Below are 24,768 nucleotides of genomic sequence, written 5' to 3' on the forward strand. Positions count from 1 at the left end.
GAGCTTTCCAGCAAGCGGGAAATGACATCACGCTGGGACTCACTCTCCCTACAAGAACACACCTGGAAACACCTGAGGAACAAAGACTGAACTGAGGGAAGTGCTGGACCCAGGCTAAAGGGATTTTTAGCCTGTGAATGGAACACCCGGGGATTCCAAGCTGTAAGCAAGTGCAGACTTCCCCTGAAGAGTCTGCAGCCTGTTTGTATCATCTCTTAGGGCACGTCTACAGTGGCAAAGTTACAGCACCGGTAGCTACAGCGCCGCTCAGAGAGTGCAGAAGGGAAACCTCTGTTGTGTGTTCACACTGTCAGCTGCCTGCGCAATAGCGTGTTCACACTTGTGGCACTTGCAGCGGTATTCGGAGTGGTGCACTCTGGGCAGCCATCCCACAGAGCACCTCTTTCTCTTCTGCTGCTAAGACTTGTGGGAAGGTGGAAGGGGTCATGGGGCATCCTGGGTCCAGTCCCAATGCCCCGTGATGCATTGCTTCACGTCCCAGCAATCTCTGTGCTTCTGTCCACATTTGGCGCCATCTTTCAACAGTTTGTGTACTGCATGCCCTGCCCCTTCGGGCTGCAGGAATGGATCCCAAACTGCTGACCAGTATGCTGCTCGCTCTGACCAACATGTCACGAGTGGCAGGGGAGTTATTCCTTAAATTACAAAGGCAAGAGGAGTGTGACATTGATCTTGCCATGCGTACTAGCTATAACACGAGATTGCTTGCGGCATTCACGGAGGTGCTGACCACTGTGGAACGCCGCTTTTGGGCTGGGGGAAACAAGCACTGAGTGGTGGGATCACATCGTCATGCACGTCTGGGATGATGAGCAGCGGCTGCAGAACTTTCGGATGAGAAAGCCACATTCACGGGGTGTGATGAGCTCACCCGGCACAAGGACACGAGAACGAGAGCTGCCCTGTCATTGGAGAAGCACGTGGTGATTGCACTGTGGAAGCTGGCTACTCTAAACTGCTACTGATCAGTCGCTAACCAGTTTGGAGCAGGAAAGTCGACCACTGGACTCGTGTTGATGGAAGTGTGCAGGGCCATTAATCACATCCTGCTCCAAAAGACCGTGACTCTGAGCAACACGCATGACATTGTGGATAGCTTTCCATAACGTGCATAACTTTGCATAACACTGGCATGTTCAGGAAGATGCAAGCTGGGACTTTCTTCCTGGACCAGAAGATCAGCCAAGGGGAAGTCAAAATGACCATTGTGATCCTGGGAGACCCCGCCTAGCCCTTAATGCCGTGGCTTATGAAGCCATACATGGGGCAACTTGTCAGCAGCAAGGAGCAGTTCAACAACAGGCTGAGCAAGTGCAGAATGACTGTGAGTGTACTTTTGGCCATTTAAAAGCCCACTGGTGATGCCTCTATGGGAAGCTGGACCTGGCCGATGACAATATTCCTATGCTTAAAGCCGCACGCTGTATGCTCCATAATATTTGTGAAAGGAAGGGTGAAAGCTTCACTCAGGGCTGGACTGCAGAGGCTCAGCGCCTGGAGGCTGAGTTTGAACAGCCAGAGAGCAGGGCTATTAGAGGGGCATAACAGGGGGCCATAAGGATCAGGGATGCCTTGAGGCAGCGATTTGAAGCTGAAAGCCACTAATATGTGTTGCTATGCTCGGGAGTGCAGTGCTTGTAATGCTAGGAGGTGACTGGTGCACATGATGCAATAAGGGGGTTTAACATAATTGTATGTTGCTTTGCAGTGCTCTTTTTGCTTTCAATTAATAGAATAAAGATTGCTTTAAAACCAACACAATTCTTTTATTAAAAGACAACAACCGGAGGAGAGAGTCAAACGAAAAAAATACATCAGCAGGGAGGGGAACGGGAAGGTCCCAGGAGGAGGAGGGGTCTCCGGACAGCTAAAGATTTGTGTATGTCCAGGGATCATATCCAACCTTCTCCTTTGGAATACAGTGCAGCGGGTACTGTACTTCAGCAGGGCCAAACTGCAGAGGGCTGGGTGTTGAGTGCAGTGGGTACTGGGAGTCCGCAGGGCTGGACTGTGATGGGGAGGAGTGGAATGCCGCGGGTACAGACTGGAGCCAGGAGGCTGATAAGAGTTTGTTGGCGTTGTCTGGGGGGTGCATGGGAAAGAGTTTTGCGACGGCAGCTGCAGGGGAGGGCGGGCACAGAGCTGCTCGCTTTGAAGAGCGAGTATTGCCTGGAACGTGTTCTCTTGGTGCTCCATAACATTGAAGAGCCGCTCCGTGGCTTCATTCTGGCGTGCCACATACTCCTTTCGGTCCCTCTTCTCGCTGTCCTGCCACTCCTTCAGTTCCTGTTTCTTGGCAGCAGAGTGCATCATAACCTCACGCAGAAAGTCCTCCTTAGTTCTTCTTGGACACTTTCTAATTCTGCCCAGCCGTTCCGCTGCCAATAACCAAGAGGGAGGCTGTGCTCCCAAGGTCGTCTCTGTGAAGTTTAAATGCAACATTTTACAGAAGCAGTATTGTTTGCAACAGACAGCACTGATTCAGTGCTTTAAAACACAGCAAGTACTCACACACCTGTCACTAACTGTCTGACCCTAGGCAAGCACACAGGAGCCACAAGACCCCCCAAATGGGTGAGTAGCCACAGGGGCAGGGTAAACCACTCTTCCCGGAGTCTGCTGTACACTGGGCATGTGGCTCTTGGGGAGAGCCAGCACTGTAGGGGCGGCCTGATAATCATTCCTGTCCTCACACTTTACACAGGGGGTGATCATTATGGAAGATATCTCACTGCTGAGGGTGAGCAGAGAATCAAGGGAGGGTCTTCTCCAAGCCTGTGGCTTCCGCCCAGGCCCCATGCGGCTCACCTGTGTGCAGCAATGGTCCCCCCGTCTATGATGGCACAGTGGCGTGGGAAAGTTACCATTAATGGGGCAAGAAACAAAGCAGCTCTGCCGAAGAACCTGCGGCAGCGGATTGCCCAGTATCTCCACGGGAGTTTCCTGGAGATCGCTGAGGGAGATTCCTGTGAAGTGAGGAAGTCAATCAAGAGCCTGTTCCACCGCTCAGGATAGGCATGACATGGGAGACAAGCCTGCTTTCTTCCACCCTCCTGCCCTCCTACTCCCAACAACTTGCTTCGGCGATTCCCAAAATCAGATCCACTTACCAGCGGCCTCCTCTCCTGTTTCCACTTCACCAAGCTCTGACAGCTGTGACTGGCTAGCCTCCTCCGGGGTAGAAAAGAGCTCCTGGCTGCATGCATCTCCAGCCTCCGAGTCATCCTGTCCCTCTGGGTCCCCCTGCCCCTCTTCCAAGATTTCCTCCTCCTGGCTTGGTCCGCTCTCAGCTGGCATGCGAGCCAACAAAGTATCCACAGGGGCCTTCGCAGTGGAGGTGGGGTTGCCTCCGAGTATCGTGTCCAGCTCTTTGTAGAACCAGCAGTTCATGGGCACAGCACTGGAGTTGCCTCCTGCGTCTTGTGGTAGGCGTTCTGCAGCTGCTTCACTTTGACCCTGCGCTGCAGCGGGGCCGTGACCAGGACACATTCTGTCATGCATCGTGAAATCTGTCCGAAGGTATCATAATTCCTATGGCTGGAGCACAGCTGGGACTGCACAGCCTCCTCTCCCCAAATGCCGATGAGGTCCAGCAGCTCGGCATTGCTCCAAGCGGGGGATCGCCTGGTCCATGGAGCAGTCATGGCCACCTGAAAAGGTGCACTGAGACCACTGCATGCGACACCGAGCAAACAGGAAGGGGACTTTCAAATTTCCAAAGGAATTTATGGGGTGGGGATGATGGTTGGTCACCCGAGGGCAGGGCAGTAGAGTTCAAACCGATGACCAGAGAGGTGAGAACAGGCATTGTGGGACACCTCCCGGAGGCCAGTCACAGCACTGTAATCGACCAGGGTGCCTACACTGGCACCGCAGTGCTGTAGCCCCGGTGTTGAAAGCCGTACGCCTCTCGTTGGGGTGGTGTTTTTAAAGTGCTACAACTGTGCAGTTTCTGCGCACTAAGTGGCTTGGCCGTGTGTACACCTTGGGAGTTACAGAGCAGTAAGCTGCTTTACTGGGCAGAAACTTTCCAGTGTAGACAGGGCCTAAGGGTGAGAATCTGCCTAATCACATCAGCCACGCTATCAGAGGCTCATTCACCTGCACATCCACCAATGTGATATACGCCATCATGTGCCAGCAATGCCCCTCTGCCATGTGCATTGGTCAAACTGGACAGTCTCTACGTAAAAGAATAAATGGACACAAATCAGACATCAAGAATTATAACATTCAAAAACCAGTCGGAGAACACTTCAGTCTCTCTGGTCACTCGATTACAGGCCTGCTACTCTGAAACCTGCCATTTAAAAAATTGCAATCCACACTCGTTGGGGATCACAACCTGAAAGAAATCTTTCCTGAATCCCCACGTCTGGCTTTCAAACAACCCCCTCACTTCTCCAACCTCATCAGCAGAGCCAGCTCCCTACAGACTCAAAGCGACCACCAGACCCGGCCAGAACCAACTCAAAGCGACGCCAGACCCGGCCAGAACAACAGCAGCAGCCATATCTCCACTGCTACAATGATCAACACCCACCACAACATACCTGTCAAGATCTATGGATCCTACACAAGCCTATCACAACATGTGGTGTGCTTCATCCCGTGCACTAAATATCCTAATAGCAATTATGTGGATGAAACCAGACAATCACTGCGCTCTCAAATGAACACACTGAAAAATGATAAAAGACAAAAACACCCCATCACCTGATGAGAACACTTTTTTCATAAAGTGATCCCTTGATATCAGTCCTTTTCAATATGTTCTAACTACCTATGCTAAACAATCTGTTCCACCTGTGACACTCTGAGTATGTTCCCCAGACCTGAAGAAGAGCTCTTCTGTATAAGCTTGAAAGCTTGTGTCTTTCACAGTAGAAGACGGTCCGTTAAAAGGTATTAACTCACCCCTCTTGTCTCTGTAACATCTGGGGTTAAACACAATCACAACAGTGCATGGCATTTTTTTGACAGTTTCCATCTGAGCAGTCTATTATAAGCAGCCCGGCTAGCTCAGTTGGTAGAGCATGAGGCTCTTAATCTCAGGGTCGTGGGTTCAAGCCCCATGTTGGGCAAAGCAAGTAACTTTGTGGAGGGGGACAGATAGCTCAGTGGTTTGAGCATTGGCCTGCTAAACCCAGGGTTATGAGTTCAATGCTTGAGGGGGCCATTTAGGGTTCTGGGCCAAAAATTGGGGAGTGGCCCCAGGGGGTTGGACTAGATGACCTCCTGAGGTCCCTTCCAACCCTGAGATTCTATGAAGGTTTTCAGATGTCAAATGCCAAAAAGCAAAATTTTTCAGGTTTCAGTTGTTTTGATGAAAAGTCAAAATCTTCTCCCGCACTTTTCCTCTGAAAATTCCAACTATCTGTCTCCCTCTTATTTTGTGTGTGTGTGTGTGTGTGTGTGTGTGTGTGTGTGTGTGTGTGTGTGTGCGCAGAAACATCTCTTGTATGCTGCATTTCTGTATCTGGGCTCACTTAGACCCTCCTTCTTTCACAATAGGACCCAGACTGACTGATCTTCATTTCATTCAACTAGTTTGGATTCTTTGTAAGGGTCACAGCCCTCCTGACGGCGTTTCTCAGGGCCTCCTGGACCTCTCTGTTTCTCAGGCTGTAGATGAGCGGATTGGCCAGGGGCGTCAGGACTGTGTAGCAGACGGAGAACACTTTGTTCAGGGCTCTCCAGGTACCAGATTTCGGTAGCATGTAGACTATCGTTATGGTCCCATAGAAAAGTGCCACCACAATGAGGTGAGAGGAGCAGGTGGAAAAGGCCTTTTGCCTCCCTCTGGTGGATGGGATTCCCAGGATGGTCGCAATGATACAAATATAGGAAGCCAGGGTTAATAGAAAAGGGGAAACAGCATCTAAGAAGGAAAATATATAAATAAGTGGGGTGATCTGGCTGGTGTCGCTGCAGGAGAGTTGAATCAGTGAGGTGACATCACAAAAGAAATGGTCAATTTCATTTGGGCCACAGAAAATTAACTGTGATATAACACATGTGAATATTGTACAAATTAGAAATCCACTAATCCAAGACCCAGCTGCTAGCTGGAGGCACAGCTGGACATTCATAAGGGTTCCATAGTGCAGCGGTTTGCATATGGCTAAATACCGATCGTAAGACATGGCTGCCAGGAGATAGCACTCTGTTGTTGCTAGAGAACCAAAGAAATGAAACTGCGTGATGCAGCCGGGAAGAGAAATGGTTCTGTCCCCAGTCAGGAGACTGGCCAGCAGCCTGGGCAGGATGTTGGAAGTGTAGCAGGTCTCCAAGCAGGACAAGTTCCCCAGAAAGAAGTACATGGGGGTGTGAAGGTGCTGATCAGCCACAACTAGCGCAACGATGAGGATGTTCCCAGCCATGGTCGCAATGTAGATCACCAGGAAAATGAGGAAGAGAAGGGTCTGCAGTTCAGGGAGATCCCCGAACCCCAGGAGGATGAATTCCATGATGGCTGTTTGATTTTTCCCTTCTCCTTTCTCCATGAGCTGCATGCTGTGGTAGTGAAAGTGTAATGAGCATTGAAAGATTTGGCTGTACCATGAAATTGCGTTGATTTCCATCATTTGATCCCCTAAGAGTTCCCACTGCAAACGGAGAGCTGGGTTTATATTCTTTCAGACCAGAGAAACTGCTTCACTTCCACCCCAGGGCACTGCCACCCAGTTAATTTGCCACTCTTCTGTCCCACACCCCAACATTTTTCATTCACAGATTCTTAGATTTAAGACCAAAAGGGACCATTGGATCATCCAGGCTGAGCCCCTATGTAACAAAAGCCACAGAATTTCCCCACTTACTCTGCACTGATCTCAATAACTTGTTTTTGGCTGAGACAGACCTTCCAGAAAGGCAGCCAGTCTTGATCTGGAGATATGAGGAGTTGAAAATCCACCTCTTCCCTTGCCAGTTTTTTCCAACGGATAATCACCCTCGCCAGGAAAAATAAACAAAACGTGCACCTTATTTCCCATTGAAACATGCCTGGCTTTAGCTTCCAGCCCTTGGCTCTGGCTATGCCTGTCCCTGGGCAATGAAAGAACCCTTTGGTAACCAGGGTTTTGTCCCCATGAAGGTGCTGAGATGCTGTAATCAAGTCACTTCTCCTTCATACACCGAATAGACCCAGCTCTTTAAGTCTCTCACTGGAAGGTATTTCCTCTAGCCCACACATCATTTGCGTGGCTTTTTTTCTGAACCCTCCCCAATCTCTCCGCATCTGTTTTATACCGTGGCCCCAGCTCTGCACACGGTATTCCAGCATCGGTGTCAGCAGTCTGGAGAGGTGAAACCCCCTCCCTGCTCCTATTCTCTGCTCCCCTGTTTATACAGCCAAGGACAGCGTCAGCCCACGGCCCACCCCACTGCTCTGGGAGCTGATGCTGCATTTCTCGCCCTCTGTAGCCCCTACCCGTGCTGTGACGTGGGCCATGGTCACACCCACGAGCTGCCCCGGGGAAGGGCAGGAGGGAGGTGGCACCATGGCCATGCCTGCGAAGAGGGAGTGATGCTGACCCACAGCACAGACGGGAAAGTGACTCTGCCTCCGGCCGTGACCAGGGCACAAATCAAACCACCCTCGGGGCAGACGCACACGCAGACTCCTCTCCTTCATAGCACTGTAGTGACTGGTCCAGAGACATTGACACTGCTGATAACGAATTACCAGCTATGACTGTTAACTACTAATTACTGGCTGTCCGTCACTGATTGTGTTGTGGAGGTGGCAGGGGATCAGGTCCTTACTGCGCTGGGTGCTGTGTAAAGACCCAACAATTAGAAACAATTCCCAGTTGCTAGACAGCTCGGAGCGCTCTGGGTGGAACTGCAGGCACGGGCGGCAGGTTTGTATAATTTTTGGTGGTGCCCAGAACCCGCCTCTGCCCAAACTCCTCCCCCCACGTGCCCAAGGCTCTGGGAGGGAGTTTGGGTGGGGGAGGAGGTCTGGGGTGCAGGCTGTAGGCTGGGGCAGGGGATTGGGGTGTAGGGTGCAGGCTCTGGAAGGGAGTTTGGGGATGGGAAGGGGTGCTGAGGGTGGGGGTGCCGGGGTGAGGGTTGTGGGGTGAGGCTGCAGATGAGGGGTTTGGGGTGTGGGAGGGGCTCAGGGTGAGAGTAGGAATGTGGGGGGTGAGGGCTCTGTCTAGGGTTGGGGGGTTTGGGGTGTTAGAGAGGCTCAGGGCTGGGGCAGAGGGTTGGAGTGCAGGGGGATGAGGGCTCTGGCTGGGATTGGGGATAAGGTGTTGGGGTGTTGGAGGGGCTCAGGGCTGGGGCAGAGGGTTAGGGTGCGGGGAGGGGGGTGAGAGCTCTGGCTGGGTCTGGAGATGAGGGGTTTGTGGTGTTGGAGGGGGCTCAGGGCTCAGAAGGAGGGTTAGGGTGTAGGGGGATGAGGGCTCTGGCTGGGACTGGGGATAAGGTGTTTGGGGTGTTGGAGGGACTCAGGGCTAGGGTAGAGGGTTGAGGGTGCGGTGGGGGGTGGTGAAAGCTCTGGCTGGGGGTGTGGGCTCTGGGGTGGGGCAGGGCTGAAGATGAGTTTGGGGTGCAGGCAGGCTGCTCCGGGACAGGGGCCAGAGAGGAGGACTCCTCCAAGCCATTTCCCTGCCGGCAGCAGCGAGCACTGGAGGAGGAGCCCCCCTTTCCCGACCTCCCCAGCAGCACTGTCACTGCATGTGCTCCTAGGGCCCCTCTCAGGTCCAGGAATCTCCCTGGCCTCCCCCGTGGTGGGTGCCGGGGGTGCTCCGTGCGCCCCCTCCCCTGCTGTTGCCCCTGACTGTAGCCTCACTGGGGGTAAGGGATGCGGCTTCCTCCTTGCCAAACATGGGGCAGGAGCGGTGACTGTGGGTGGGGGAGCCCCCGGGGGTGGTGGAGGGTCCCGCCGGAAAAGGGAAGGGTCTGAGGTGGAAAGGCAGGCTCAGAGTCAGTCTGCCCTGGCAGTCGAGAAGTGGGGCACATGGAGCTGCAGAGAACGCTCTACTCCGGGGCCAGGGACGCACGCGGGGGGGCTGGGTGCAGCAAGCGGGGGGCGGGGGACACTCGGGGGAGGCACGGGGGGGGTGGCAGGTGGGCCGGGGGGGACACCCGGCCCCAAATATTGGTGGAGCTGGGCCCCTGGGCTCTGAATATTGCTGGTGCCAAGTCACCACGTGGAGAGATAACTCGCCGCCCCTGGGCGCTGCCACAGGGACCCCCTAACTCAGCCCTGCCAGCCGCTCTCTCACTGCAGCGGTACCGGGGCCTGGGATGGGAGATACGGGGGGAGAATGGAAAGTCTGCCTGTGCCCGGTACTCATCCGCCCCCGTTACGGCCGTGTCCGAGCTCCTCACAATCTGTAACGTGTTGATCTTCACTCCACTCTTGTGAGTTAACATTGGGAGCTTGGGTGCTTCTGAAAATCCCACTCGGTGCCTAAATACCTTTCAAAACATGATCCAAAATGACTTTCCCAAGGTTTCCCAGCATGGCTGCGGCTGAGCAGAGAAGAGACCCCAGGTCTCCCCTCACAGGCTGGGGCCCTAACAGCTGCGGGCCCCACGCTCTGGAGGAAATGAAGGGAGAGCAGTCAGTGCTCGGGCAAAGGCTGTGACACAGACACAGGGAGCGCGGCTTCCTGACCTGTAAGGATTCCAGTCTCCGTTCCGTGCATTTCTAACGTACACCCCTTTCCTGGGGAAGCTCAGCACCACCCACAAAATGCTGATTCCCTCTCTGCTCCCACGGAAAGCCACGGAGGAGTCGCTCACGAAGCATCTCAGTACTGGGCCAGGAAGGTACATTGGAATCTGCCCCCCAGGAAAGGCTGGAGAGGCAGCTGAGAACCTGAGGGGCAGGGTCCCTGAGCAAACAACCAGCCGTCTGGGAGACAGAGGGGGACAGCCAGCCAGAGGGATATGAGAGCTGGGTCTCCTTTCTGATTCATCCGTGTCTCTAGCATCAAACCACAAAAAAACTGACTCTGAAGTCCTTCCTCCGGCAGAGCTCCCAGCGTGTGAGGACACTGCATGAGGGGGTGTCTCAGACCAAGGGCTGCATAGGCGTAAGGACCTGAAGATCTGCCCCGAGGCTAGTGACACTCACCTTCAATCCTCAGCATGCAGCAGCGTGCTCTCCGTGGCCAGGGATTGGGGCTGGTGTCAGTCAGCCTTCGTAGCTCAGTTCCTGGGCAGACCCCTGCCTGTGGCTGCTCGGACAGGCGCCTCTCGCTGCCCAGGGTGATTGTTGGCATCACACAGACCGTTAGTGCCTCATGCTCTGGGTTCTTGCTGGGTTTATCAGCGAAAGCAGCTGCCCCCTGGGCCTTGCCACTGCTGTTGGGATCTCCCCTGGGACTGCTGCCGGCGATGCTCTGGGTTCCCTGCAGAGGGGAATTGATGCTTTGTTCCATGTTTAAATGGTGTAACATCATAAGAATCGCCATATGGGGTCAGACCAAAGGTCCATCTAGCTCAGTGTCCTGTCATCCAACAGTGGCTTCAATCCCTTTAATGATCAGATTGAACTCCTACATACCACTTTCCAGACATGGGTCTCAACGTATGTCACAAAGGGTGGCAAGTGCCCCCATCCGCATTTCACAGGCGAGACAACTGAGGCACTGAGAATGGAGGCAATTCCCAAAGGTAACCCGGCCTTGGAGTAGCTAGGAAACCTTTCACCCAGCCACCAACTTGAGCATCAGGGCAACAATCCCATAGGGTGGATGTAGATTCCTTGCACACTGAGCGCTACCCGGCTCCATCCCTAGGTAGGCCCTGACATTCTCTGGCCACCCGGATCCATCTCTAGCTAGGCCCTGATGCGCTCTGGCTGCCCGGATCCATCCCTAGCTAGGCCCTGACGTGCTCTGGCCGTCCGGATACATCTCTAGCTAGGCCCTGATGTCCTCTGGTTGCCTGGATCCATCCCTAGCTAGCCCCTGATGTGCTCTGGCTGCCTGGATACATCCCTAGCTAGGCCCTGATGTGCTCTGGCCGCCTGGATCCATCCCTAGCTAGGCCCTGATGTGCTCTGGCTGCCCGGATCCATCTCCAGCTAGGCCCTGACTTCTGGCTGGATGTTCAGTGTATGTCCATCACTGGAGACTTTATCATGCCACTGAAGCTTTCGGTGACTATGTGACTGCTGATCATACAGTGGCAGTGCTTGGTAACCCCCCTTCGGCATTTGTTGGTCATCCATCCTCACAGTATGTCTGTACCAAGAAAGCTGCCAGAACCGAACCGGGGCTGATGGAGGCAGTTGCTGGATTTGGCCACAAACATCCTCATTCCTGATTTCGTCCTGCCACTTGATATGGAGCAGCTGATGTATGTAAGGGGACTGTTGCCCCCTTACTGACATTCAGTGGGGGTGTTTTAGTTGTTAGCTCCCAGTACTAAAAAGGGGGAAGGGTCGATGGGGAATCAGGACCCTGAGACTGACAGCCCCCAGGAACAATGGGGAGAGGCCAATGCTCCAGGTCAGCCTGAATGACAGGTCGGGCAGGCTAATCAGGGGGTCAGGAGGCCAGGGAGGTCCTGTCCTCCATGGAAGCTGGAATTGCCTGGGTCGGACAGAGTGGGGCTGAGCTAAGGGGAAAGCAAGGGCCCGAGCTGAGCTGCAGAGCAGAGCTGTGCCAGATCCAGAGAGAGCAGAGCCTGTCCTGGGAGCAGAGCTGCAGCCCCAAAGCCAGAGGCACAGCCCAGAGAGAGCAGACTTGCCCTGGGAGCAGAGCTGCAGCAACCAGAGCCAGAGGGGCCAAAGAAACCTGATGAGGTTCAACAAGGGTAAGTGCAGGGTCCTGCACTTAGAACGGAAGAATCCAATGCACCGCCACAGACTAGGGACCGTATGGCTAGGCAGCAGTTCTGCGGAAAAGGACCTAGGGGTGACAGTGGACGAGAAGCTGGATATGAGTCAACAGTGTGCCCTTGTTGCCAAGAAGGCCAATGTCATTTTGGGATGTATAAGTAGGGGCATAGCCAGCAGATCGAGGGACGTGATCGTTCCCCCCTATTCGACATTGGTGAGGCCTCATCTGGAGTACTGTGTCCAGTTTTGGGCCCCCACTACAAGAAAGATGTGGATAAATTGGAGAGAGACCAGCGAAGGGCAACAAAAATGATTAGGGGTCTGGAACACATGACTTATGAGGAGAGGCTGAGGGAACTGGGATTGTTTAGTCTGCAGAAGAGAAGAATGAGGGGGGATTTGATAGCTGCTTTCAACTACCTGAGAGGTGGTTCCAAAGAGGATGGTTCTAGACTATTCTCAGTGGTAGAAGTTGACAGAACAAGGAGTAATGGTCTCAAGTTGCAGTGGGGGAGGTTTAGGTTGGATATTAGGAAAATCTTTTTCACTAGGAGGGTGGTGAAACACTGGAATGCGTTACCTAGGGAGGTGGTAGAATCTCCTTCCTTAGAAGTTTTTAAGGTCAGGCTTGACAAAGCCCTGGCTGGGATGATTTAATTGGGGATTGGTCCTGCTTTGAGCAGGAGGTTGGACTAGATGACCTCCTGAGGTCCCTTCCAACCCTGATATTCTATGATTCTATGATTCGAAGCAGCCCAGGAGCTGGAGGCAGAGCAGCAGCATTTGTGCAGAGACCGAGTGGTGGAGCTGGGGCTGGAGCAGTCCAGAGCTGGGTGCGGTGAGCAGCTGGGGAGAGCGAGGGGGACCCTGGGCAGCGGGCCCAGCACAGGGAGATGCCTCAGCCAAGGGGCTCTGCAGGCCAGGCTTGGATCATAACCCCGACAGGGCGGGGGCAACGCTGGGAAGAAGGCTCCTACCACTTAGAGCCTGAGAGCTTGTGGCCACCAGCAGAGCAAGTGTCCAACCCACAGCATCCCTGCAGCACAGCCAGGGCCTGAGAAGAAGGCCTGGGACTTACAAGGGACAGACTGTGAACTGCCCTGACGTTCCAGAGACACTGTTTGTGATGTTCCCTGCCACAGAGCGGGCTGATGTGTTTCCTTTAACCTTTCCCATTTTCCCTTATTCTTTTTAAAATTAGTTGTTGATTAACTAACTTGCATTTGCTTTAACTTGTATGTAATGGTCAGTGGGTCAGAGAAGTGCCCAGTGCAGAGAGAGCACCCCGGAGTGGGGACACCCTAGCCCCTGTCCTCGTTAACCACAGCAGGGTTGGGGGTCGAGCCCCTGAGGAATCCTGGGCCCAGCCTTGTTGGGGTTACAAGGACTCTGCCAGACAGGAGAGTAGAAGGGGAGTCCTCAAGGGCAGGGAAGCCACTGGGTAAAGGAAGTGGGAGCGAGGACTCAGATCCTTTCGCTAGCCCACTTCACCGGGGTAGTGCAGAAGCCAGGAAAGTTCCCCACAATAGTGGGACTATTCCCCCGCTTAAACGTAGACAACGAGAATCAAAAACCATTATTCCGCCACTTCTCAGCCTGCCCCGGAGCCCTGGTTTCACGGTGGTACAGCAGAGCTGGTGTAACCGTGGCTCTATATATCTGTAGCTATGCCAGAAGCTGGATGTCATAACGTCTGCACGGATGTCACTGAGACGCCCAGAACATGGCAGCAGCCGCTGATGTATGAGAGAGCATCCACATCTTTTGAGCATCTTCCAGCCCCATCTCTGATGACAGCTGCTCCCTGCTAAATGTCCGGTCCACACAGGTTAATAGTGAGGTGCTCGTGATCTGGAGCTGGAGGGTGCTTGATGGCAACAGTAATGAAGTTTACTTTTATCCACCCACCCTGCCACAACTCCACCCTGTCCCTGATATGGGCCTTATTGGCACCCTCTGGCTGGCTCAGAACGGACTGAACTAAAAGCCCAAAGCAGAACCTCAGCCCCTCTGAAACTGGTGCTATGAAGTCTGATGGAAAATGGTTCCACTGGCCATTATCTGAGCCATTCTGCTGTCGAAGGCAGTGGGGCCAGATTCTGAGCTCAGCTACCCAGCCACCCCCATGTCATTCTGCGGACACCCCGTTGTCACTTGGATTGACAGTCTCATCACGTTCATTAACGCAGGTTAAAATCCTATCATCCGGTCAAATTTCAAGACAACCCAACCAATCCAGTGTGTCTGGACAGACCCCCGTGTAGACAACAAGGTTGTATGGGAGGGGGTCTCAAGGAACCTTAAGACCCCAAGTCCCCCATTAACTTTCAATAGGGCTGGGATTTTAATGGGATTTGGGTGTCTAACTCCCTTAGGCTGGAGGGTCTCACATTTCATTGCTAACTGGGGCTGGGGTGGCCGCAGGGCTGGGGTGAGACTGCTGTCTAGACCTGTCCTTGAGGGCCTGGGCGTGGGGTGCTCAGACACCCCTATAGTGTTAAGAGAGCAGCACACGTCCCATTGACTCTCACCCGGCACGTTTGGGTTCCATTTCGAAGGATTTTTTAAATTTAAAAATATCATTATGTATTTTTTTATTTTATGCTTTTAAATGTTGTTTTATATTCTTGTAATTGATTTTTAATTTATATTTATTTTATACTCTGGCCAGCTCCCTCCAACCTGGGCCCCTCACCCCCACCCCCACTCTGGCCAGCTCCCTCCAGCCTAGGCCCCTCACCCCCGCCCCAGCTCTGGCCAGCTCCCTCCAGCCAAAGCGAGTGTCAATCTAAGTGATGGGGGTGACCTCAGAAGGATGCCGGGGGTGGCTGGCTGGCCAGAGTGACTGTACAGCAAGCAGAGTTGCTCAGAAAATTGTCACTGTGATTGTTCATCTGCCTTCCCAGCCCCAGCTTCAGAGGGGATGGGACCCAGTTCAGTCTATTCTGGGCCAGCCAGACGATGCCAAGCAGGGCCCATGTTGGGGACAATGTGAAGCTGCCAAATTGTGGCTAGATTGCATCGTTGGAGCCCTCTGTGGCTCACCTGGTCCGCACACTGGTGCAGAGGAAGCCACAAAACCATGGAGCAAGTGTTGGTTCTCCCCCTCTGGGCAACCAGCAAGGAGCAGACCCTGTGATCTTCAGGTCTCCTGAACTTTACCCCCTTGGGGTAACACTGCAGAGACCAGCCAGAGTCTGACCTCAGGCAGACAAACAACGCACAGTCAACCTGTGGAACTCATTGCCAGCGGATGTTGTGAAGGCCAAAAGTATAACAGGGTTGAAATAAGGACTCAATAAGTTCATGGACGATGGGTCCATCAATGGCTATTAGCCAAGAGGATCAGGGACACAACCCCATGCTGTGGGTGTCCTTGAATTTCTGACTGCCAGAAGCTGTGACTGGATGACAGGGGATGGATCACTTGACAACTGCCCCGGTCTGTTCATTCCCTTTGAAGCACCTGGCACTGGCCACTGTTGGGTGACAGGACACTGAGCTAGATGGACTTTTGGTCTGACCCCGTATGGCCGTTCTTATGATGTTACACTGTTTAAACATGGAACAAAGCATCAACTCCCCTCTGCAGGGAACCCAGAGCATCGCCGGCAGCAGTCCCAGGGGAGATCCCAACAGCAGTGGCAAGCCCCAGGGGGCAGCTGCTTTCGCTGATAAACCCAGCAAGAACCCAGAGCAGGAGGCACTAAGGGTCTGTGTGATGCCAGCAATCACCCTGAGCAGTGAGAGGTTCCCGTCCCAGCAGCCACAGGTAGGGGGCTGCCAGGAACTGAGCTACGAAGGCTGACTGACACCAGCCCCAATCCCTGGCCACGGAGAGCACGCTGCTGCATGCTGAGGATTGAAGGTGAGTGTCACTAGCCTCGGGGCAGATCTTCAGGTCCTTACGTCTATGCAGCCCTTGGTCTGAGACACCCGCTTGTGCAGTGTCCTCACATGCTGGGAGCTCTGCCGGAGGAAGGACTTCAGAGTTGATTGCTTTGTGGTTTGCACCTAGAGACAAGGATGGATCATAAGGAGACCCAGCTCTCATCTCTGCCCTTAGACATCCCTCTGTCTCTCCTCCCCGCACCCGCTTGCACTCTGGCTGGCTGTCCCCTCTCTCGTCTGGACAGCTCATTTTTTGCTCAGGGACCCTCAGGTTCTCAGGCGCTTCTCAGCTGCCTCTCCAGCCTTTCCTAGGGGGCAGATTCTGATGCACCTTCCCAGGCCAGTACTGAAATGTTTCGTGTCTCCTGCTGAGCGTCTTCTTAGTGGCTTTCCGTGGGAGCAAAGAGGGTATCAGCATTTTGTGGGTGGTGCTGAGCTTCCCCAGGAAAGGGGTGTATGTTAGAAATGCACGGAATGGAGACTGGAATCCTTACAGGTCTGGAAGCAGTGCTCCCTGTGTCTGTGTCACAGCCTTTGCCCGAGCACTGACTGCTCTCCCTTCATTTCCTCCAGAGCGTGGGGCCCGCAGCTGTTAGGGCTCCAGCCTGTGACGGGAGACCTGGGGTCCCTTCTCTGCTCAACCGCAGCCTTGCTGGGCAACTTTGAGTCAGTTTGGATCATGTTTTGAAAGGTATTTAGGCACCGAGTGGGATTTTCAGAAACACCCAAGCTCCCAATGTTAAGTCACAAGAGTGGTGTGAAGATCAACACGTTATAGACTGCGAGGAGCTCGGACACGGCCGTAACGGGGGCGGATGAGTACCGGGCACAGGCAGACTTTCCATTCTCCCCCCGTATCTCCCACTCCAGGCCCCGGTACTGCTGCAATGAGAGAGCGGCTGGCAGGGCTGAGTTAGGGGGTCCCTGTGGCAGCTGGGATACGGCACTGACTCTGCCTGCAGTTCAACACAGCGCCCTCCGAACCGGGAATTGTTACTAATTGTTGGGTGTTTACGCAGCACCCAGCGCAGTAAAGACCTGATCCCCTGCCACGGTCACAACACAATCAGTGACGGACAGCCAGTAATTAATAGTTAACAGTCATAGCTGGTAATTCGTTGTCAGCAGTGTCAGTGTCTCTGGACCAGTCACTACTGTGCTATGAAGGAGAGGAGTCTGCGTGTGCGTCTGTACCGAGGGTGATTTGATTTGTGTCCTGGTCACGGCCGGAGGCAGAGTCACTTTCCCTTCTGTGCTGTGGGTCAGCATGACTCCCTCTTCGCAGGCATGGCCATGGTGCCACCTCCCTCCTGCCCTTCCCCGGGGCAGCTCATGGGTGTGACCATGGCCCCCATCACAGCACGGGTAGGGGCTACAGAGGGCGAGAAACGCAGCATCAGCTCCCAGTGTGGTGCTGTGGGCTGTGGGCTGACGCTGTCCTTGGCTGTATAAACAGGGGAGCAGAGAACAGGAGCAGGGGGCGGGTTTCATCTCTGCAGAGAGCCCAGGTGACACCGATGCTGGAATACCGTGTGCAGGGCTGGGGCCATGGTGTAAAACAGACGTGGAGAGGTTGGGGAGGCTGCAGAATAGAGCCACAAAACCAGTTTTGTGGAGACATGACTTGAGTAGAGGTCTCAATATCTCCGTGGGGAGAAACCACTGGTTACCAAAGAGCTCTTCCATTTCCCAGGGACAGGCACAGCTAGAACCAAGGGCTGGGAGCTAGACCCAGACACACGACAATGGGAAATAAGGCGCAGTCTGCTGCCAGGGCGGGTGATTATCTATTGGAACAAAGCACCAAGGGAAGTGGTGGAGTCTCCAGCTCCTGAAGCAGTTTCTCTGGTGTGAGAGAATATAAACCCAGCTCTCCGTTTGCAGTGGGAACTCTTAGGGGATCAAATGATGGCTATCGACGGAATTTCCCGGTACAGCCAAATCTTTTGATGCTCATTACTTTTTCCCTGTCACAGGATGCACCTCATGGAGAAAGGAGAAGGGGAAAATCAAACGTCCATCATGGAATTCATCCTCCTGGGGTTTGGGGATCTCCCCGAGCTGCAGATCCTTCTCTTCCTGCTTTTTCTAGTGATCTACATTGTGACCATGTCTGGGAACATCCTCATGGTTGCGCTAGTTGTGGCTTATCAGCACCTTCACACCCCCATGTACTTCTTCCTGGGGAACTTGTCCTGCTTGGAGACCTGCTACCTCTCCACCATCCTGCCTAGGATGCTGGCCAGTCTCCTGACTGGGGACAGAACCATTTCTGTGGAGGGCTGCATGATACAATTGGTTTTATTTGGTTCTCTGGTAACTACAGAGTGTTATCTTCTGACAGTGATGTCTTATGATAGGTATTTAGCCATATGCAAACCGCTACACTATGGCACCCTTATGAATGGCAGGCTGTGTCTCCAGCTAGCGGCTGGGTCTTGGATAAGTGGATTTCTAGTTTGTAGAATATTCATCTGTCTTATGCCACAGTTAATTTTCTGTGGCCCTAATGAAATTGACCATTTCTTTTGTGATTTCACCTCACTGATTCAACTCTCCTGCAGCGACACCAGCCAGGTCACCCCATTTATTTATATATTTTCCTTCCTAGATGCCGTTTCCCCTTTTCTCTTAACCCTGGCTTCCTATATTTGTATCATTGCGACCATCCTGGTAATCCCATCCACCACAGGGAGGCAAAAGGCCTTTTCCACCTGCTCCTCTCACCTCATTATGGTGGCACTTTTCTATGGGACCATAATGATTGTCTACATGCTACCAAAATCTGGTACCTGGAGAGCCCTGAACAAAGTGTTCTCCATCGGCCACACAGTCCTGACTCCCCTGGCCAATCCGCTCATCTACAGCCTGAGAAACAGAGAGGTCCAGGAGGCCCTGAGAAATGCTGTGAGGAGAGCTGTGACCCTTACAAAGAATCCAGACTAGTTGAATGAAATGAGGGTCAATCCATTAGGTTTCTGTTGTCAAAGCAGCAGGGCCAAATGACCCTGATACAAACGTGCTGTATGAAAGACATGCTTGTGCACATACATATTTGTAAAGTACAGAGATGTTTGAAAATATATTTGGGGGGGAGGGGTTGGCAGAAAATTTGGACTTTTCATCAAGGACCCAAAAACCTGGAAAATGAAAAAGTCTTGTTTTTTGGCAGGCGAAATTTAAAACCTTCCAGCTGGAAACTGGAAAAAATAATTGGCTGTGGTGTTTTCAGGTTCCTGGCCAAAAAAAAAAAAAATCAACATCTGCGAGGGAAGGAAACATTTCCCATGAAAAAATTGTTTAAGCAAAATTCAATTTTGTCTTGGAATTTGCTGTTACTGAAAAGCTGTCACCAGCTCTGATAAATAGTAAGTGAACGGACCAGGAGCCAGGAGCTGGTGCTCAAGAATCTGTATAGTTGTTCACGGGCTTTGTAGGACCAATGCGAGTTGCTGTTGCACACTGCAGACGGCCTTCCTCTGTTCAGCTCCGTATGTGGAGTTCTTAACCAGCCCCTTCTCTGTCGCACTGTAGACTCCCTGCCGACGTTTGAGGTTTATGGTTTATTACTAGCTTGTCGGTGCACTGCTCAGTCCTGGGCTCTTTCCAGAGAGGAATGGTCCGTGCCCCAAGGAGATCACTGTGGTTTTCACTGTGCTCTTTTCTTCTCAGCTGAGCAGGGGGCAGGAGAGAGAGAGGGGGCCCTGGACTCCCAATCCCCCCCACGCCATGTACACACCTTCTCTCCACCCTGCAAGAGTCATGCTTTCCTGTTAACCCATTCTTCCTGAGGGGATCGGAGCTCAGAGATTCATAGCTTTTAAGGTGAAAAAAGTCCATTCTGGTCATTTTAGTCTGATCTCCTGCTCAGCAGAGGCCAGAGCAGGCCAGCCACGGATTGCTCCCTTGGAGCCAGCGCCCTGGGGGGCTGGTGAAGATCTCCTTTGGGGGAGGTCAGTAAAACTGCCAGGTCCTGCTCTCGCTGTTTCTACCCTGGCCTGGTGCAGAGATGAGGCACCAGCGAGGGGAAAGGGGGTTTGGAGAGCCAGCCTGCCCCCCGCTCAGTGTCCTGTGGGGCTGGGCCCAGCTTTCTGCTCCGGCCCGTTGGCTCTCATCGCTCACAGATTTGCTGTGGGGGCTTCTCTGAGTGAGTGGGGGCTGAGCCGTCCGACCATCCCAAGGGGACAAGGAAGGGGAGGGCTAAGGAGGTGAATGGTCCCCAGCCCCAGATACAGTGAAGGTGGGATGCTGGTGCCAAGGTAAAGGGGTGAGGAGGCCTGCGGGGAGTTCCGGGGTGAGCCCCAGGGGACAGGAGCGGCTGAAGAAGTGAGGGCGGGGGTCGGTACAGCCAGGAGTTGGGTGGCGGAAGTGGTTTGAGGATAGTGGGGGACGGAGGTGTAGGAGGTTTTAAGAAGTGTGTTTATTGAGGAATTGGAGGGGGATGGTGAGTAGTGGGGGAGGAAGGGGTTTGGGGCATGCAGGGTGTGACACCCTGGCACCCCAATATTCCCCAGGATATGTTTTGTACAAAGTAGGTCTTGTGAGGTATCATTCTAAAAGTCTAGATCTGCTCGACAGTAATATCTCATTGGATTGTATGTGCTATCGTCTTATGTTCTAAGACTCCATTCCTTTCTGTTCCTGGCAAAAGCAACCCACAGACAGAGAGAACCTTTGTTTCTCCCCCCTCCAGTTTTGATAGTATCTTGTCTCCTCATTGGTCATTTTGGTCAGGTGCCAGCGAGGTCCTCCTAGCTTCTTAACCCTTTACAGGTGAAAGGGTTTTTCCTCTGGCCAGGAGGGATTTTAAAGATGTTTACCCTTCCTTTTATATTTATGACAAAAGCTCTCAGAGATAGCACTACACCATGGGAACTGTTTGACTCAGGTCACAACAAAAGAGCTTTCCAGCAAGTGGGAAGAAGATATAAAAGGGGGAAATGACATCACACTGGGACTCACTCTCCCTACGACAACACACTTGGAAACACCTGAGGAACAAAGACTGAACAGGGCTGAAGTGCTGGACCCAGGCTAAAGGGATTTTTAGCCTGTGAACGGAACACCCGGGGATTCCAAGCTGTAAGCAAAAAGAAAAGGAGGACTTGTGGCGCCTTAGAGACTAACACATTTATTTGAGCATAAGCTTTCGTGAGCTACAGTTCACTTCATCGGATGCATTCAGTGGAAAATAGAGTGGGGAGATTTTATATACACAGAGAACATAAAACAATGTGTGTTACCATACACACTGTAACGAGAGTGATCAGGTAAGGTGAGCTATTACCAGCAGGAGAGAAAAAAAACCCTTTTGTAGTGATAATCAAGGTGGGCCATTTCCAGCAGTTGAGAAGAACGTGTGAGGAACAGTAGGGGGGAAAAATAAACATGGGGAAATAGTTTTACTTTGTGTAATGACACATCCATTCCTAGTCTCTATTCAAGCCTAATGTAATGGTGTCCAGTTTGCAAATTAATTTCAATTCAGCAGTCTCTCGTTGGAGTCTGTTTCTGAAGTTTTTTTGTTGAAGAATTGCGACGTTTAGGTCTGTAATCGAGTGACCAAAGAGATTGAAGTGTTCTCCAACTGGTTTTTGAATGTTATAATTCTTGCCGTCTGATTTGTGTCCATTTATTGTTTTACGTAGAGACTGTTCAGTTTGGCCAATGTACATGGCAGAGGGGCATTGCTGGCACATGATGGCATATATCACATTGGTAGATGTGCAGGTGAACGAGCCTCTGATAGTGTGGCTGATGTGATTAGGCCCTAGGATGGTGTCCCCTGAATAGATATGTTGGCAACGGGCTTTGTTGCAAGGATAGGTTCCTGGGTTAGTGTTTTTGTTGTGTGGTGTGTGGTTGCTGGTGAGTATTTGCTTCAGGTTGGGGGGCTGTCTGTAAGCAAGGGCTGGCCTGTCTCCCAAGATCTGTGAGAGTGATGGGTCGTCCTTCAGGATAGGTTGTAGATCCTTGATGATGCGTTGGAGAGGTTTTAGTTGGGGGCTGAAGGTGATGGCTAGTGGCGTTCTGTTATTTTCTTTGTTGGGCGTGTCCTGTAGTAGGTAACTTCTGGGTACTCTTCTGGCTCTGTCAATCTGTTTCTCTAGAGGTGATCCCAGCAATTACAGACTGGTAAGTCTAACGTCAGTACTGGGCAAATTAGTTGAAAAAATAGTAAAGAATAAATCGTCAGACACAGAGAAGAACATAAATTGTTGGGCAAAAGTCAACATGGTTTCTGTAAAGGGAAATCATGTCTTACTAATCTATTAGAGTTCGTTGAAGGGGTCAACAAATATGTGGACAAGGGGGATCCAGTGGACATGATGTACTTAGATTTCCAGAAAGTCTTTGAAAAGGTCCCTCACCAAAGACTCTTATGTAAATTAAGTTGTCATGGGATAAAAGGGAAGATCCTTTCATGGACTGAGAACTGGTTAAAAGACAGGGAACAAAGGGTAGGAATAAATGGTAAATTTTCAGACTGGAGAGGGGTAACTAGTGGTATTCCCAAAGGGTCAGTCCTAGGACCAATCCTATTCAACTTATTCATAAATGATCTGGAGAAAGGGGTAAACAGTGAAGTGGCAAAGTTTGCAGATGATACGAAACTGCTCAAGATAGTTAAGACCAAAGCAGACTGTGAAGAACTTCAAAAAGATCTCACAAAACTAAGTGATTGGGCAACAAAATGGCACATGACATTTAATGTGGATAAATGTAAAGTAATGCACACTGGAAAAAATAACCCCAACTATACATACAATATGATGGGGGCTAATTTAGCTACAACTAATCAGGAGAAAGATCTTGGAGTCATCATGGATAGTTCTCTGAAGACGTCCACACAGCGTACAGCAGCAGTCAAAAAAGCAAACAGGATGTTAGGAATCATTAAAAAGGGATAGAGAATAAGATGGAGAATATCTTATTGCCCTTATATAAATCCATGGTATGCCCACATCTTGAATACTGCGTACAGATGTGGTCTCCTCATCTCAAAAAAGATATACTGGCATTAGAAAAGGTTCAGAGAAGGGCAACTAAAATGATTAGGGGTTTGGAACGGGTCCCATATGAGGAGAGATTAAAGAGGCCAGGACTTTTCAGTTTGGAAAAGAGGAGACTAAGGGGGGATATGATAGAGGTATATAAAATCGTGAGTGGTGTGGAGAAAGTGAATTAGGAAAAGTTATTTACTTGTTCCCATAATATAAGAACTAGGGGCCACCAAATGAAATTAATGGGCAGCAGGTTTAAAACACATAACAGGAAGTTCTTCTTCACCTAGCGCACAGTCAACCTGTGGAACTCCTTGCCGGAGGAGGTTGTGAAGGCTAGGACTATAAGAGGGTTTAAAAGAGAACTAGATAAATTCATGGAGTTTAAGTCCATTAATGGCTATTAGCCAGGATGGGTAAGGAATGGTGTCCCTAGCCTCTGTTTGTCAGAGGGTGGAGCTGGGTGGCAGGAGAGAGATCACTTGATCACTACCTCTTAGGTTCACTCCCTCTGGGGCTCCTGGCATTGGCCACTGTCAGCAGACAGGATACTTTGGTCTGACCCAGTATGGCCATTCTTATGTTCTTATGTTCTTTCTCATTTTCCTCTTTGAACTTTCATGTAATTGAATGGAGGAAACTTTCTATTGTTTAATAGCAGAGGAAATTATTCCACTGTTTGGTGCTGTTCTTCCTACTAGTACAGCTGATGGAGAAAGCAGAAGGGGGAAATCAAACGCCCATCACAGAATTCATCCTGCTGGGATTCGGGAATCAACCTGGCTGCAGATTCTTTTCTTCCTGCTGTTTCTAGTGATCTACGTTGTGACCATGGCTGGGAGACTGCTCATCGTTGTGCTAGTTGTGACTGATCAGCACCTTCACACCCCCATGTACTTCTTCCTGGGGAACTTGTCCTGCTTGGAGACCTGCTACACCTCGACCATCCTGCCCAGGATGCTGGCCAGCCTCCTGACTGGGGACAGAACCATATCTGTGGAGAGCTGCATCACACAATTGGCTGTATTTGGTTTTCTAGTAACTGCAGAGAGTTATCTCTTGGTGGTGATGTCTTATGATCGGTATTTAGCTATATGCAAACCGCTGCACTATGGAACCCTTATGAACGGCCAGCTATGCCTCCAGCTAGCAGCTGGGTCTTGGATAAGTGGATTTCTAGCTTGTACAATATTAGTATGTCTCATATCAGAGTTAATTTTCTGTGGCCCCAATGAAATGGACCACTTCTTTTGTGATCTCACCCCAATGGTAAAACTCTCCTGCAGTGACACCAGCCAGATCACACCGGTGATTTATATATTTTCCTTCCTAAATGTAGTTATCCCATTTCTGCTAACCTTGATGTCCTACGTTTGTGTCATCAGCACCATCCTGAGAATCCCTTCCACCACTGGGAGGCAAAAGGCCTTTTCCACCTGCTCCCCTCACCTCATTGTGGTTACAATTTTCTATGGGGCCATACTCATTGCCTACATGCTACCGAAATCCAGTACCCTGAGAGCCCTGAACAAAGTGTTCTCTGTCTGCTACACAGTCCTGACGCCCCTGGCCAATCCACTCATCTACAGCCTGAGAAACACAGAGGTCAAGGAGGCCCTGAGAAATGCTATCAGGAGAGCTGTGACCCTTACAAAGAATCCAGCTTAGTTGACTGAAATGAGGATCCGTCAATCAGGTTTCTATTATCAAAGCAGCAGGGTCCAAGTGGCCCCTGGTATCAAAGGGCTGTATGACAGCCGTGCGTGTGCATAAATATAGTTGAAAATTATCGAGACAGTTTGTTTTGGGGGGTTATTTTTGGCAGAAACTTTTGACTTTCCATCAAAGAACCAAAAACCATGAAAATGGAAAAAGTTTTGTTTTTTGGTAGGTGAAATCCGAAAACTTTTGTCTGGAAGTTGAAAAAAATGGTTCTGTTGTTTTTTTGTTTTTGATTTTCTGTCAAAAAAAAAGTCAGTATCTCTGAGGGAAGCAGACATCTTTCATGAAAAAGTTTGTTTTGTCAAATCCCTATTTTTGTTGAAA

The 24,768-nt window shown here is 51.5% G+C and overlaps 2 protein-coding genes, 1 non-coding gene and 1 pseudogene across 3 annotated transcripts; 3 read left to right on the forward strand and 1 right to left on the reverse strand.

Moving 5' to 3' along the window:
• Positions 1-267: 267 nt before the first annotated feature.
• LOC119567866 (olfactory receptor 1020-like) lies at positions 268-6,536 on the reverse strand. The gene is made up of 2 exons (XM_037915332.2): positions 5,607-6,536; positions 268-318 (listed from the first exon to the last, which is right to left on the reverse strand). Exons 1-2 carry the CDS (start codon positions 6,534-6,536, stop codon positions 268-270), a joined length of 981 nt encoding a protein of 326 aa, XP_037771260.2.
• On the forward strand, positions 5,033-5,105 carry TRNAK-CUU. Its single transcript has one exon. It is a non-coding gene; the product is annotated as a tRNA-Lys (tRNA).
• Positions 6,537-17,695: 11,159 nt separating the features above from the next.
• On the forward strand, positions 17,696-18,664 carry LOC119567865 (olfactory receptor 11A1-like). Its single transcript, XM_037915331.1, has one exon. The coding sequence runs from the start codon at positions 17,696-17,698 to the stop codon at positions 18,662-18,664; it is 969 nt and encodes a 322-aa protein (XP_037771259.1).
• Positions 18,665-23,431: 4,767 nt separating this feature from the next.
• LOC119567864 lies at positions 23,432-24,390 on the forward strand (annotated as a pseudogene).
• The last annotated feature ends 378 nt before the right edge of the window (positions 24,391-24,768 follow it).

This window comes from Chelonia mydas, chromosome 13, assembly GCF_015237465.2.
Source record: "Chelonia mydas isolate rCheMyd1 chromosome 13, rCheMyd1.pri.v2, whole genome shotgun sequence".
Classification (NCBI taxonomy): Eukaryota; Metazoa; Chordata; order Testudines; family Cheloniidae; genus Chelonia; species Chelonia mydas.